This window comes from Chrysoperla carnea, chromosome 5 (assembly GCF_905475395.1).
Source record: "Chrysoperla carnea chromosome 5, inChrCarn1.1, whole genome shotgun sequence".
NCBI classification, from domain to species: Eukaryota; Metazoa; Arthropoda; class Insecta; order Neuroptera; family Chrysopidae; genus Chrysoperla; species Chrysoperla carnea.
Genome location: NC_058341.1, coordinates 53,713,163 through 53,730,336, shown reverse-complemented (window position 1 = coordinate 53,730,336; position 17,174 = coordinate 53,713,163). Strand labels below are relative to the sequence as shown.

General features: G+C 29.4%; 1 protein-coding gene across 1 annotated transcript; it reads left to right on the top strand.

Moving 5' to 3' along the window:
• Window positions 1–1,540: 1,540 nt before the first annotated feature.
• On the top strand, window positions 1,541–16,934 carry LOC123300028 (lysozyme-like). The gene is made up of 3 exons (XM_044882485.1): window positions 1,541–1,736; window positions 15,725–15,978; window positions 16,716–16,934. Exons 1-3 carry the CDS (start codon window positions 1,679–1,681, stop codon window positions 16,851–16,853), a joined length of 450 nt encoding a protein of 149 aa, XP_044738420.1. The 5' UTR covers window positions 1,541–1,678; the 3' UTR covers window positions 16,854–16,934.
• Window positions 16,935–17,174: the final 240 nt, after the last annotated feature.

Below are 17,174 nucleotides of genomic sequence, written 5' to 3'. Positions count from 1 at the left end.
AACAAATGAATAACTTCTAGTGAATTCATTTTTAATAAGAATTTCATCATTATATATGTGAATCAGCCTTTAGAAAATATGCAGTAATAGTTTGCATGTCTTAAATAAACGAGAAATACAAACAAAAATTCGTCAAGCAGAAGCTGCATGAACTAAGTGAATTCCATCTTCCACAACTTTACTTATTACAAAAATTTCACTATTATTACTGTTAATAAAATCATTTTAACTGCATTCCCTTTCTTTTCAGTACCCTTTTAGCACCGCTTTCATAAGATTCAATTTTGCTGGTTTAATGATTTCAGACCCCCGGTTCTGATGGAAAATGGCTGATGGAATAAGAGAGCATGCGATCTTCAATTTTAGATCTCTGAAACTACTTAACTCAGGTTGCTTCTAATAAATACAAAGTAAAATTTACTGTAAAAATCAGATAGTTAAAATAATTAAAGAAATTTCTACAATTACATGGGACCTCTATGGTTTTCGGCCCAGGGTCTCTCAAATGTTTAATCCGGCCCTGGTTTGAATGTGTTCATATATTTATAAATTTTAACTATGGTCATTTTAGGTTTAGGTACCAACTTTCACTTGGAGACCTGCGGTCCATTGTGCTACCCTAATTATCACTAAATGTATTTGTTAATCCTTTCGCTTTAAATTTTTCCAGCTTAATGCAAAGATCATTATATTTTTAGACTCTATATTTGCTGCTTCTCCCAGATTCCTGCATCCCAGTGCAAAAAAATTGCATCTGACTATGACGTAGCGTTCATTTTCCAGCGTTTTGTAGGTCAAAAGCAAGTATTCAATGCTTCCGTCTACCTCGACGTACTACCTACAGTTCACTCCTAAATTCCCAATGGCCAGGTTCCTGTTATTACAACGAAAAAAATCTTTTTTATGTTATGAGCTATAACCCCATAGTTTAGTAGTTTTATCTCGATCTATTACATGACAAAATGTTCGGGCTATAAGGCATTTTACACGGTTTTCTCATGTGTTCTTGTGTTTTTCTGAGATAATTTCGTCTATTGCCTTGTTTAACGCGTTGATCGGTGGAAGTGGTGAGTATATAGCCTCTGCGCAGTCTTTGTCCGCCTGATTGTCTTGTTAGTTCCTCTGCCTTAGAGTTTCCTTTCACAAAACTGTGTCCAGGAATCCACCAGTGTGTGACTTTGCCAGTTCCAAGGTATACGCTTCCCTAGAACTTAACACCACCTTTAATCTGGTTTTTTTAGATGCTATCGCTATAAGTGCTGCGTGGTTCGATACAAAACCAATAGCTAATTTTCATTGATGAGGAAAATTACCAATAAACAAGTGTTTGTGTACATTATACTCCATAGCAGCGCAGCGGCATGGTATGATGGTGACTTATCCAAAAGTGGAAGGATATTCCAATAATAGATATAAAAAGAGATAAATAAATACAATTCATACTAATGGAATAAAACAAGAAATATAGATTGTACATAGATAACAATTTTTTTAAAACTATTTTTATATATAAATAAAAGTTGTATACTGCGCGAGGTAAAAGAAATTTATTTTTATTTTTGTATGTTTGAAAGGTCTTGTTGACCGTAACAAGTCTTTATTATAGCACGGGTCTTTTATTATCTCTTTTATTTATATTAATTTTGAAGTGAAGTGTGTTTAGTGTTAACCATAAACAATGAATTTCTTATCGACAAGTTTGTTTGTTGTGGCGTTTATTGTTGCAACAACGTTAGGTTAGTATTCGTTTTAAGTGTTTTTAAGGTAAATAACGGTGACAAACAAGTAAACTATTGCATACAATACGTTTCTGCGTATTTACTGTTTTTCTACTGTCTTGTGAAGGCTGGGAAAAGTGTCAATCTACGAATAGCTTCAACTTTTTATTAAAAAAAGCCTCTTATATATCGAAGGGCTATATCTGGAAAAATTAAAACCAAAATATTTCAAAGGAAAAAATGATATGGAAGTAGTAGATTGACTCCATAAAATTTTAAAACCAGGCTCTGATTAGCGGTTTTTCCAACTCTAGCCATCCCGCCTTCTTTGTAAAGTCTTGCTTTGTAAATAAATGCTTTGCATTGAAAAATGAAGAAATTGAAAAGTGTTTCAAATAATGTTTTTGCCTCCTTATTTTATAGAACGTTCATAAGAAACCCGGCTGTCTTCTTCAACGTTCGTCTGTCTTCAAACTGAAATTTTTATTCTTGATGATGCAATTATTGTGTTCACCCTGAAAATCTAAAACAAAAGCATGGGTTTTAAATTTTGACAGATGATGGGTTTTTCAGTCAAATTCATTGAAATATTATAGCTAAGAAATAAAGAATTATCAATGAATACAATCAATAATTTACTTAAACAAGGAATTCTTGGTCTGGTGTCTAAGGGTCATATCTACTGAAAGCTTGTATTTCATTTGACTTTCAAATATGAGGACAGCTAATTTCCATGGAAAAATTCTAAAATATTATCATATGTGAACTATTAGATCAAAGATGCTATTAAAAAATTTTTTAATCTGCTTATCGCGTGTTTCAACTTCAAAAAAATAAGGAAGTAGTCTATATCTACACAAAACCTTGTATATTAAAAATTTTTAATTTTGGGTGGAAAATGAAGTTATATAAGTTAAAAAATGCTCATAGGAGTTTTTAATAATAACTAGCAATTTCCCACTAGCTTCGTTGGGTTAAAAAAATGACTTTTGCATTTCTAACTTCAAATAATTGTTACATTTCTAACTTGACCAAATTTCATACATAATTTCAACCCTCATTTTAAGCCTTTAAGGAAGAATTTCCAAAAATTAGTGTACACTTACGTGATTTAAGGAACATCTGTGCAAAATTTCATGCTTCTAGACCCAGCGGTTTCATCTGTGCATTGATTGATCAGTCAGTCAGTCAGTCAGTTTCTTCTTTTATATATATAGAAAAGAATATTGAAGCATATAACACGCATCAGTAGCGTTGTATTTACCATTAGGCCGAATAGGCTCATGACTATAGCGAAGCATTTTAGGTACGAGCTTTTTTGTAAGAATAAAGCAAAACTGTAGATTTAGGATCAGCAAAATTTATGTTAAAGAGGTCAATAGTTGACAAAAGGATACCAGGATTACAGCGTCTAAAAAAAAGTGGGAAAGGAACAAGTCTTTTCTGAGGTTCCCAATTATAGACAAAGGGTAGCATCGTGGATTTTGGAGAAAGGATAAAATAAAAAAGGTGAATGAACAAATTTTTGCTGACAGGCACCACATAGAGCCTCAGTAACAGTTATCTTAGCCGAACCTGCGTTCTTCTGAATTTAGAGTCATTCAAATTTCATGGAAATGACGGTTCACGAAAATTAGGTTCCTTTGAAAAATTTATTTTTCTATCACACTAATTCTCTTTTACACAGATGTAAGCGAATCACGTAAATCCTATTTGTATCACGTTAAGTTCGACCGGCAAATAGGTAATCTGTTTTTAAAATATCTGCTTTCTTCTAACGATTTAATACAAATGTTTCATTACTTAAATATTTTCTAGTTTTTTTTCTAAGATAAAAATGAAACTAACTTCTTTGAAGCGATATTCATTTATTTTGATATTCTAGCTATCCCCCACTAAATTGGGGTGCCCTCCAAATCGAAAGGTTTTCTACATATTATCTAAACCTTCTTAAATTTGCAATGTAGAATGTATTATGATTCGTAATTAAACTCCTCAGTTCTTTGGTGTGCAAACACATTAGCGCTTTAATTGTTTATGTAGCGCCTGGTTATGATAGCGTCTGGTTTGGAGGCACTTTAGGGTCTTGCGTATAGATATGCACAATAATTATTTATAAATGAAATAAAACCCTTAAAAAATGTATGGTTTTTCCAAACTGAATTATATTAAAACGTTTTATTTCCATTGAGAAAAAATTGTTTATAATTTTATGTAATTATGGATGAATTGTTTTTAATTGATCAGTTGAAGGCTATGTTCAAGCAACTTTGACATGATAATATTTATTAAACTAATTTCTAATTAATTGAACAAAATATTTCTTTGATTTTCCTACTAATCAACCAATAATTTTCATTATTTTTGCCTAGGTTATATTTGTAGGATATTATAAAAAAAACTTAAGGGAATAAGTAAGAAATTAATACAGTGTGCACCATAAATCACAGTAAATGTGCTAGTTTTATACAAATGTATAATTTTTAGACGAATAATATAATGCTTTTGAATGATCGATGCCGTGACGTCAAAAAACATGATGATTTAGCGCGAATTTCGAAAATATTTTCCCATTGAAAGAGGGATATCTGCAAGTTTTTTATTTACAAACAGATAACTGATGTCATATTAAATTTAAATTTAAGATTATTTCTAAGTTTATTAAATATTCAGTCTCGATTGAGTAATTAAAGGAGCTCAAAAATGAGTCAGACAAAACCTTGGTGCGATAAACTGCATACACAATTAGAATTTTTAATACTAATCAGTATAATTATTTGATATAAATAAATCATTTAGAATATATAATAAATTACCAAGAATTTAAAATAGACAAAGAAATATTTTTGAAAAAATTAACATTTTTTTTTCTTTGCAAAAATACGTGTAGGTCGCAAAACAACTTATTGTCAAAAATAACCTTCTGATATCATAATATTATGATGAAAGAAAACAATTGAATATTGTGACTTCATTTACATAAATTTTTAAAAAAATATCAAAAGATATATTTCAATAAAAAAAAACTACTTGAAATGACTTCATTACTTGATGTTTTGATTACGAATTAATCTTTAAATAAATCGCTTACTGTCCAAATATAGAGACATAAAAGGTAGGAACCACCCAAGGTACTAGAGTGAGATACAATATAATTTGTTGTCATTTTTAAATATTTCAAAATGTATAATCAATCTTTCTAGACTATTGTCTCTATTGTGTTTTGGAGACTTTTTCGCTTCTGTCTCGGAGACATGAAAACTATTTCAATCTTTAGTAGAACGAAGCAAAAATTATCAAGCATTATATATGCGGATAACAAATTGAAAAATTCCATAATTCAATTGTCGGGTTTCTAATCTTACTCGATCATTTGCAGACATTATTTCAATATTTTTTCTGGGTCCTTTGGTATTCATTTGATAATATTGTGTAGAATGAATGATGAAAACTCCCATTGCCATTTTCAGGCCTCATACTTGGACATTCAGAGCCTTTAAGCCAAAAAGTTTTGAGATTTTTATGCCCACAGTATCTAAATTCATACTTTCCATTGGTATAATACTTACCTAAAAAAAACTTGTAACACCCTTTTTTTAGTTTAGCGGGTTTAAAAGGGAAAATTTTAATAAAAATGAACCAGCAAGCCTTGGAACTTTCAATATTCAAAGATTATAAAAAGGACACAAAGAGGATATAGAAGGGAAACCTCACAGTAGATGTATCTGCCGGAGACACTACTTTTTCATTACCTGGCTCGGAAATATTCAGAGGACAACAATCTTTACAGTACATTTTCAAAGTGCTTTTTTGATGAATGTGTGTATAAGGGAGCGTGGGGTAATTGGTACCATCTAAGGAATATTGTTAATATAAAACTCATAATTTCTATAATTTAAATTTTTATTTGGCATGAACGTAAGTTATACTTATCTGGTTACCAGATCATCATAGAAAAATCTTAAGCCAAAGTAACATTTGGCGAAAATTAAAAAAATTCTGGATTGTGTTTTTCTTTCGCTCCAATTACCTGAACGTTCGGGAAATTGGAGCCAATAAATGTCTCATTAAACGAATGGGAGCCATTAAAATTGTAATCAGTCTAGAGTAGTCTCATCTTTAATTTCAGTCAGTCTCAAATAAAAGGAAAATTTGGTGACAAAATGATTTCGTTTGTCCAATCATTATGGGAGCAGGTGTAGATGTAGATAGCTCCCGGCGGTCCATCTTTTTCAAACTGAGGCGAGTGGCGTTGGAGTGGAAAAATAAAAATAAGTACGACGAACATTCCTGAAGCACTCTTGGCACATACTGTCATATTTTTTCCTATTTCCACGAAAATTCAAATTATTATAGGTACGGGGAACAAAAAATCCTGCGATGGGGTAATCAGAGTCCTACAGCTCTCATTACCCGCTAAACCTTCAATTGAAAATTTCAAAATTACATCTCGTAAACTTTCTAAATTTCTATTGTCATACCTTAAATTAGATAGATTTAGCAATATAATTGACGTAAAGTGTAGCAAAAAACAAACAATCGTCTCGTACAACCGAATGTGTGCAACTAGGTCATTGTGCGCTTTAGGCTAGCTCTATCAAACATAAACAAAGACACTCGAACTTTATTTACATAATTACGAGCATTAGGGAAGTCCATTTTGGACACGCTCCCATTACCCGCGTTCTCTCATTACCCCATATGTTCCCTATATATTTTTATTTAACAATTTTATGAATTTTACAAGTTCTAAGAAATAATGAACTTGAAACTCAAAAATTAAAAACAAATTGATAGATTTTTATTACGCTATTACTTAATTAATCTTAACTTGTTCTTCTGAAATATTTTTGAGATATTTTCTTTTTTGCCAAAGAGCATCATTGAATTCTAAGTAGAAAAACTCAAACATACATGCACGATGCTATTTGTATATAGATGTAAAAACTTTTCTTGGAATAAACCAGTTTTCTCCCAATCCTATCTATAATGCCATCTTCTGATCAAAGTTCAATGCCAAAACCATAATATAATTAATTCTTATTCTAATAAATCCATGATGCGTTATTAATTACAATACCTAGATATGTAGGTAATTAAAAATGGTATATTAATTTTTATGATGAAGTGTTAGACTTACTCATTAATGTTAAATAAGAAATAAATTAATTAGTTTACTGGTGGAATATGAATATAATACTTTTGTGGTTATCGAAATTAATACAAGGTTTTTATAACAAAAGTTCAAATTACCTTCTTATTAAGGTTGATGATATTAAATTTCGAAATAATTTGGTATTTTGATGAGTATTTTTATATAGTTCTTTTAAAATTGATCAAATTTGAGCTGTTTTTTAATCCCCGAAAAAAAGGGGGTGATATAAGTTTGATCGCTATATGTGTCTGTCTGTGGCATCGTAGCGCCAAAACGGATGAACCAATTTTGATTTTTTTTGTTTCGTTTGAAAGATAATTTAATGGAGAGTATTCTTAACTATGTTTCAAGTGCGAGTTTAGGGATACGTACCCAAAAAAACTAAATAATTAGCGATGATATTTAAAAGCTTTAAGGAAAAAAAGGTAATTTAATGGAGAGTGTTCTTAGATATGTTTCAAGAGCTAGTTCAGAGTTCCGTACCCGAAAAATTTATCGGAGGTTTTTTAAATTTTGTAAATTTTACTTCTTAATTCATGTGAATTCAACACTTATGGTCCATTTCATCAACTTCTCAAGTTTTGACATCAACAGTCGACAATTAATGATATTAATTATTTTTTTAATGATACAAATACATAAAATTTAATATCTAATCTCAAAATGGTGTATGTCTGTATACAGCGTGTCTACTTAAGTTGGATCCATATGGAAAACTTTTTTATTATAAGGTTTACGAAAAAACCTTTATAATCCCTGCTTTCGAAAATATTATCATTTAGTTATTCTCTTTTAACATCGAATATACAGAATGTTCAAAAATTGAAAAAATTCGATAGGAATGCTAATGGTCGTTTTAAAATGTAGACCATTTAGAACAGATAATAAGGGAAACATAAATATATGTTTATTGATATATTAATGAATTTTTCTATACAATTCTAGTAATCCGAACAAATCTAGTAATCCAAAACCTCCTGGTTTTTATTGAGTCCAGATTATCGAGACTCTTCTGTATTAATTTTACAGAAAAAATGATCAAGAGATAAATTATTGTTTTATTGACTTTTTACAACGTTACAAACTATGAAAATTTCCAATTCCTTAATATATAAAGAAAAATTTCAAGTTTGAATAGACTATGATGTTCGAATAGCCTAACTCTGGCTCATTTCCTGACATTTTCTACTTGGAGTGTGTCATAATTTGGGCCATTACAAAACGTAAAGAAATCCGTGCAATCTTTCAAAAAATTAAAATTAAAATTTAAAACAAGTGAAATTAAACAATTGACAGAGTTAATTGTTTAAATACCCTGTAGGGATAGTGTTGAATATCATTGTTGTATTGTTTTATAAATAAGTTTAAAAAAATTATTTAAATGATTACGAAAAAATGTTTCAGACTAAAGTTTTTTGTTTTTTCATAAGTAGCATTTTTAAAATCTTAATCTTTTCTTCACGTTTCTTCAGACAGACATAAATATATAAACACCTATATCAAAATTTTGTTCGTTTCATCAATAATTCTAAGAGTTACAAACTTGGGACTAAAATTATTATACCTTAATATATATTTCATATACACAGGATATAATAATAACAATTTATGACGTAGGTGTAAAACATTTTCTTAAAACCAGATTTCAAGGGAATTCCTAAAAAAATTTAAAAATTGAGTTTTTTGTAACAAATTATTTTTAAGTGCAGAAAATTATACAGATTATCTCATAAATGTAAAATAATTAATTGTTTAAACGGATACCATTTTAATAATTATTAATTATTATTACATAAACAATAAAATAATGCTAAGTATTGTTTAATAATAAAAAGTGAAATTAGTACTTAGGTTTAATCATTATGTATAATACTTAAATTAAAAATTAAAAATACCTTAACGTAAAATAATTAATAATTAGAAAAAAAGACTGTTATATCATAAATATTATGATTAACATAATTTCTGCAAAATTAAGTTTTACATCAATATGCATATAGTACTTAGATATATTTTGGGATTTAACCACATCGTGAATTTGCCAAATTTCTTTGCGCCTTGACCTCAATATAGAATCACAATAGTTGTTACTTATTTGTATTTAAAAATTCGTCGCGATTTCTGTTCTCTGATGGATGACTGCCTCCTGGTGAGGTGTCACTAATTGCACCATTCTAGGGTCTCCCTAGCGCAGGATTATTATGGAATTATATCGATTAATTCTATTTTTAATTAGTAAGTAATTTGTATGATCGATAAACTTGACGATGCAAAGTTCAGTGCCTATAAGTCGCGCGTCGCTAGCCAATAGGGCAGAGGGGGGCAACCTGAAAGATACATAATACGAATTATAAGAAAAATAATTTTAAATGGACATTTTGCTAAAATTTCTTACAAACGCAAACAGAATTTTTGCTTTTTTCTTACGTGTGTGACTTCATTTGACAGATTTAGAGATGGTACATTTTGTTTAATTGATTATTAATGATTTTTTGGAATTTAGATAAAGCAATCTAATAATTTTTTGAGGAAGATTACATATATTTACAAATATTTCTCCATTATCTTATGCAAAAAGATCCTCAAATCGAACCGACTGTTTTTATACTGCAAAAAAACACTTTAAAACTCCAATTCTATTCATATTATAGCTTTTTAGTACGAATTTATTTTTATTTTTGCATTTGGATATATATCAACTTGAAGCGTTTTCTTTTCAATCAATAAAACTGGCTGAACAACGTTTAAACAGGCTAGCGCATCATTAATTAATATTTGGTAGTGTTTTCAAATTTATTTTACCATTAGTTCATCTGATATGCGATTTGATCAACGAAAATGAAATTTTGAATTCAGTAGATTAGAATATTACTATTTTTGGTCAAATCAGTGGAATTTGACTCATTTTTGGAAATCTCTAGAGGGGGGCAGCTTCCCTTACCTCTCCGCACTCTTGGTGATGCCCATGTATAAGTGTATAATATATTTATTACTTGTAAAGTTATTGAAGACCGTGAGGTGTATGGAAGTCGAGTGACGTTTTTAAATCAAATTTTTTATGAATGATTCTATAATAACAATGAGCCAAAAAAAGTAATCTTTTTAATAGATTTATAGCTATTACCACGATTTCAAGGTAAATTAATTACTCATAAATAAATTTTGCGAAAAAAATTATTAACAGTTACACGTTATTCCACGCCTTTTTTATAGACAAAAATGGTGGTAAACTTTTTTCTTCCTAGTTAAAAAATAAATTTTATTTAGGTAGCTTTGGGCAATTTATTGATTTTAACACAAAAACTACCGTTAAGGAATCTGTCGCTGTAGAGTTGCTTTTAGCTTTTTAATGATAAAAATTGAAAAAAATGGAATTTTTACGTTTCTTTCAAGTGAAATAACTTTTTATTGAGTTTTAAATTTTGATACTTTCAAAATTTTTGCCTCAAAAACTATAAGCAGTTGGCAAAAACTACCAAAAGTACTTACTATTTTGTAATTGGTCGAAAAACACAAACTTCGGGACTAGATACCAGACAGGTTTGGGATGAGAACTTGATTAAGCCAAAAGGTGTAGTATTTTATACCGTCGGATCTAAGTTGGAGAGGAAGATAGGCTGTGGAAATTACTTTGAAAATCTAGATTAACGACTGTCATTCGTCGACTACCGAATCACTGTAACGTGTATCAAGCAGAAGTAATGGCTATTTACAAGGTATGTGAATGTATAAGACTGAACACTATTCAGCTCAGGTGGCTCAGTCTACCTAGCTTCAAAGATAGCACAGGACTGTCGAACGCCCTTAAATGAGCTGGCGGAACAAACGAGTGTAAGCTTGATATGGGCACCGAGACATTTCAGAAAATAGTGAAGCCAATGAGCTTGCTAGAAATGGCCTAAAGCTGACGGAATCAAACATCAGTAGGTACCCGAGAGTTCCGTTTGCGAACTGAAAGCTGCTTTTTAAAGAGGATATCTAAGAAATGGCCAATCTTAGATGAAGGCAGGAACATATTTGTGATGCTAGAAGATTTCTGAGTAAATCGTAGGCTTTCTGGAGATCTTATATCGCTTCGAAAGGCCTCTATTAGATCTGAAGACCGTTGACGTTAAAGCACTCCTGCTGTTTTCAACGATGGGACACTCCTTATTGGGTATCACAACGGACTAGGGTTTAAGTATCTCCCCAGCCCATGACAGGCACTCTAACCTAACCTTACCAACGTTTTTAACTCCCGAACTAAAAAAAGGGGTATTATAAGATTGATCGCTATGTGTGTGTGTATGTGTCTGTCTGTCTGTGGCATTGCAGCGCCTAAACGGATGAACCGATTTGGATTTTTTTGGTTTTGTTTGAAAGTTAATTTAATGGAGAGTGTTCTTAGATATGTTTAAAATGATAGAGTTCCGTATCCAAAAAATTTGTCGGTGGTTTTTTTTTTAAATTTTGTAAATTTAACTTGTGAGATGTCTATACCGTAAAAATATTAAATTTTTCAGCAAGTTATATGCCTGGAATCAAAAGATCATATCGACTACGGTTTGTTCTTAATCATATTGCACAAATCTGTTTATTTATCATATATGAACTAAGTAAGGTATTGCAAATTGCTAAGTGGAAATAATTACCATATATGTTGATCGAAATTGTCTCTTAAAGAATGGGTTGTGCCTTGTGCTACAGGTATTTTTATTAATATGACTTAAGTCACATTCCATATATCTTTATACCTCCATATAAAATTTTTAAATAAGCCAATGAACTTCTTCAATGGTATTATATCTTTTATCAAGATGTAAAAAATAAAAAGTTTATTGAAACTTGATTATCCATCCTGTCATAAATCATGTATTATTGCAATTGTCGCCTCGATTAATGCAAGAAATTCATGATTGGAATTTTTAATTTAATTAATATTAATATTATTTATTTTTTTATAAAATAAATTCATATTTTGAAATAATTTGTTTGGAAATTGTTTTTATATCCGCGCAAAATTAATAATAAATTGAAGATCGTTTAGCGAAATAATTTAAGACGACAGCGCTTAGGTAAATACTAAATATAAATTTTTTCGTAGTTAATAAATGAGAATCATCGGATTATAAAAGTATATTGTATAAAAAAAAGAGTTTAAAATTTAAAATAATTATCCTGTCCGGTTTTTTAACGGGATAATTAGGAGAAAAATAGTATTTTTTAAGAAAACATATTTTCGAAAAAATTGAGTGTCGTTTAAAAAATCGGAAAGGTGCAAAAAACAAGGTTTTTGTAAAAAAAAAAATGGAAAAATAATTTGGATAAAAAATAAAAAATAGAGGGTGTTAAAAAAACGAAAAAAATGAGATTAGTTAAAGTCAAATCTGATCACGGTTTCAAATGAAATCACGGTTTAATCGCAAAAATATCGCTTTTTTCGCCTTTTATTTTTTCGGTATAACTTGCAGGAAGGTGGTTTTGGTCTCAAATTATAATAAATAAATTATAATAGCTTTTAGTGGAATCTTTTTGTAAAAGAAATTTCGTGGCAAAATAATATAAAGTTTCCGCACAATTTTTGAAAATGTAAAAACAGGTGATTCGAAAAAGCCCGTGTGCAGTTGATAGCGAAACATGAGACGATAATTTAAAAAAAAGCATTTTCTTCGTTAAGAGATAAAGTACCCTAAAGCCTCTGCATAATTGTTAATCTTATAGATGCATTATGAAACCATGAAAACGCATACAAGCCGAGAAAATAAAAGGCGAAAAACACGAAATTTTCGCAATAAAATCGTCTTTTCTCGCAGAGTATCGAACGGACTTGATTTTATCCAGTGTCATTTTTTTTCAGCCCAATTCTTTTTCATTTTTCCAATTTTTTCTAACTTAAAAACTACTATTTTTCTTCTAAATATCCTGTTGAAAAACCAGACTAATTTTTTTTAAATCCGAGTTATTTTCAACGTATTTACTGCACTAAAAGTATTATTTTCACCAGAGATTTTAATTTAGCATTACATTTTAAATAAATTTTCAGAATAGTACTATCAGAATAGTATGCCACATTATAATTTTTCTCAATATAAGCAAACTATTATTTTTCTGCATTGTATCCGGTTTAGAACGTGAAAAATAATAATGATAATATTGGACAGTGATTAGATAATCATAGAACCTTGGGCAGCAAATTTATAATTTTTATAATCCTATTATCCAAATTGGATCTAAGGGAAATCCACATATCATAAACACGGATATGCATTAATTATATTTTCCAAAATTGATAATTTATTAATAATTGACCATAATTATCACAGATTATATTTTTGGGTTTTTTTGGAATTTGGATAAATTCCTCAGATTATTATTATCCATTTACATAAATGATTAGAAAAACTGTGTTCGAAAGAATAATGACGCAAATATTTACATAATATTATTTATATTTTTCAATAAATTATTGAAATTAATATATAAAAATTTAAATAATTTATTTAAAAATTTAATTTTTAATTATTTAATAAATTGTGAAATTTGTTTAAAATATGTGATATTGTGATTGATGAATAATTTGAAGAATTTTGTAAAATGTATCTAATAAAACCTTAATCTAAAACCAGGATCGTATTTCAAACTATAAAATTTCGCCCACTGATTTTTATTTTAATCTTTAATCGTAGCCTTAAAGCTGCGACTATTTAATGAGCTTAGCCACATTATTAAAATATATTATGTTTGAGTACCAATTAATTATTTATTTTCTCTAATTAGAACGATTCTTTTTAAAATAAGAAAACAATGAAATTGGCTATTTTTTTTAATAGAAATCTTTTTAGAATAAATATACATAATTTAAAATGTCAACAAACACTTGTTTTCATCCAACTTTAAGGACTTTCCCGACAAAGTGATGTAATTACTGAGTATGAAATTATTTGAGACTTCTTTTTTCAAGTTTTCAGAGTAGATTTTGTTAGAACTTGGGAAAATTAGACAAAAATGAAGATTAAACTTTTTCAATATATACCATAGTTTTCGATTTATGCTTAAAGATTTTTAGGAAATAATTTTGGAAGAAATAACATATAATAATGCGATTCATATGTATTTTATGGAAAAAAGGGGTGTTATAATTTTCTTTATAGCAAAATATATGTCAGGTTTTAAAGTAATGAATATTAGTTTTCCAAATTATTCCTATAAAAAAAGTTACCCTTGTGACATAATAAAACATCCCTTTAAAAACGCTTCAATATGGGATTTGTATGGGCTAAAAATAATAAGGCTATTAAAAAATTTACCTGCTTATAAAAGACTTAATAAGAATGCATATACCCACATTATACACGATTTAAAGGTGATCCCAAGAAAACGTGATTTTTTGGCCCTTCCTTGGGAACGTTCTTATAAGAATGTAATTGCTGTTTTTGAATTTTTTGAATTGAATTTTTTTAACAATTTAAAATCGCCCTATTAGCTCAGTTGGTTAATGCGTAACCAATTCCGCCCGCGGTATGCTAAGGTTAGCGGGTTCGATTCCCGCTGTTGCAACAAAATCAATTAGTATATAGTTGTGCTGGGCTGGTGTAGTGCATGGTATATGCATGAAAGAGGTGCACTCAGCCTCTCAAATTGAAGAGCTGATAAATGAAATTATCAGCGGAAAGGTGGTAAAACACACATATGGTATCACAATGGGCTTTATAGCCTAAGTGTGTCCTTCGTGGATAGCCAATATAACCTAGCCTAACAATTTAAAACATGGCATTTCTAACCATAGCGGCATCTATATCAATTTCAAAAACTGTTATTTTGGGTGGAAAAGTAAAGGAATTTTTTATAAAGAAATATGTTCAGCTATGAAAATTACCTCGGTGACAGTTCAATTTTATTTTAAATATTCGTGGAAAAAAACGATTTAAAATTTATCAGAGATATAAGTTATAAATCTGGACTAGCTTTCATAGTCTTGATCTCAATTAAATTTTATAGTTGATTGACCTATTGTTAACAAAATATTATATAGACTCTGGGTCGGTTAATTCCTCCCAGCCGTTACGGCCAGGTATTGAACTAAAAATACTGGTTATATTAACTTTGTTATAGCAGATAAAATATAAATTAATGACGTTTATAAAATTTTTTAAAACCCAACAGCAAAAATAAATATATTTTTGTTGTAATAATCTGCAAACAGGATCTATCTTTGCTGTTAAATAGAATTTTTCAAAATCCGGTTTTTGTTTAATGTGTATTTTATCTATTTTGATGTCTAGTTCATTAAATAAAGATAGAAATATATTTAAAAACTATTTTTGTTGTTAATGAGGTGTTGTTTCTTTTTCTGATTGAACTACAAATTTTTATGATTTATGGACTGTTTTTATCCGAAGTGATTACCATTGCAAATCATTCAACTTTCAATGTTAAACAGAGTATTCTTCATTGAAAATTCACGCATTTATCGATGATGGTTAATTAGCTGATAAAAACGCTAGTGGCCTAATGTTTATCACTTTTACTTTTTCTTATTAAGCGGTTAGAAAAGGAAAACTAGGGTCGCCCATTAAAAATCTAAATACATTTTATCGATGTGTGTACATGGACGTGCCTTTCTTTTGGCCCAAGGAAGGTCCCAAAAGCCTTTTTTTGGCTCCAGAGAGAGGGAAATACAACAATATTTAGGCATGCATAAACGCATACTTACTACGGTAATTGTTTGAAAAGTTCAGTCATGGGGGGAGGACAGCTGTCCATCACTGCCCCCTTAATACGTTCCTGTAGCAAATTTTATGAGAAAAATTAAAAAATAAGTAAAACATTATCACAATTCCATTTCTAAATTTGCTAATTTTTTAATTTCTAGGTCAAGAAGTTGTTCCACTAGACCAACGATGCTTGGGTTGTATATGCCAAGCAATTTCCGATTGTAATACAAATGCCAAATGCGACGGTTCTACATGTGGATTATTCCGTATAACATGGGCATATTGGGCAGATTCTGGTAAACCTACACAAGATGGACAAGGGCCTGAAGATCAAGATGCATATCCAAATTGTGTAAATGAACCATACTGTGCTGCACGTTCCGTACAAGGATACATGAATCGATTTGCAAAGGTGATTTGAGAAAATATTAAGAGATTTTATGAAGAAATTTATATTTTTCATCGAATTATCAATCTTTTTCATCCACTATGCTATGTCAATTTCAAGACTAAATCTTGAATAAATTACAAATTTACTGACCGGATCCAAAAATCAAAATGCTTTAGATTTATTTTGACTAATCTATGCGAGTGGAATAAGCTAGAAAGAAACCTTTTCCATTACTGAAATCTTCATGAATAATTTAAGTGTAAATAAAAAATTTGGTGATATTTATTAGTTTTTTGAAAAGGTCAAGGTCCTTTCTCTCGAAAAATCTATTGAAAAATTACATGAAATTGCTTTATACGTGTACAAACAAAATAATACCTTTAAAAACTTTAACAAAAATTAGCATAAATTCAAATAATAGATAAATTAAATACGCAGTTTTTACTTATTTACAAACATAAATCTTATGTAAATAACACATTAACACATTTCAAATACGAGAATGTAACAAATGATGCCTATCTATACATGATCACTTATTTAAAATTGTATGCATTGCTTCATACAATCATGTAATACCATTGCCTACACGATATAACAATTTTACCCTTCTGTATTTTCCATAATTATATTATTATTCATTTTTTATTTATTTTATTTAAGGTCGCTTTTTAACATCTGGGTCATTAGCAACTGCAGAGATTTGCATATTTTGTATTATTAATTTTTTTAACATTTTGTGTTTGTTTTAATTTCAGGATTGTAATGGAGATGGTGCTATTGATTGTTTGGATTACGCAATAATCCACAAATTAGGTGGATACGGATGTGTTGGTGGACAAATTACTGGTGCCTATGCTGAAAAATTAAACCAATGTTTAGTTCAAACCGGTTAAAATATTCGCTCTTGAAAACAATGAAGAAAAAGCTACAAAAAAAACATTCAAAAAAAAAGGAAAAAAAATCATCGATTATCGTTTTGATATTTAAAAATGATCTTTTATTATTAATTTAATATTTTTTCGTCATAATGTTTTTAGTTTTAAGTATTTTGCCTGTATTTATATAATAAATGTATCTGTGAAATTATGAATAAATATTTTAACAGTTTTTATAAAAATTTGGTTTTTAACTTTAGTCGTTCAATCCTTCATACTTTTAATTCAGATGAAAGTTTTCTTAAAATAAATATCACGGCCAAATTATAACTAAGAGCT

Excerpts from the sequence above, each read along its gene's own strand:
- LOC123300028 (XM_044882485.1), top strand. The coding sequence starts at position 1,679 with ATGAATTTCTTATCGACAAGTTTGTTTGTTGTGGCGTTTATTGTTGCA. Across the intron at positions 1,737-15,724 it reads TATTGTTGCAACAACGTTAG|GTCAAGAAGTTGTTCCACTA; the intron begins GTTAGTATTCGT and ends TTTAATTTCTAG. Across the intron at positions 15,979-16,715 it reads ACATGAATCGATTTGCAAAG|GATTGTAATGGAGATGGTGC; the intron begins GTGATTTGAGAA and ends TTTTAATTTCAG.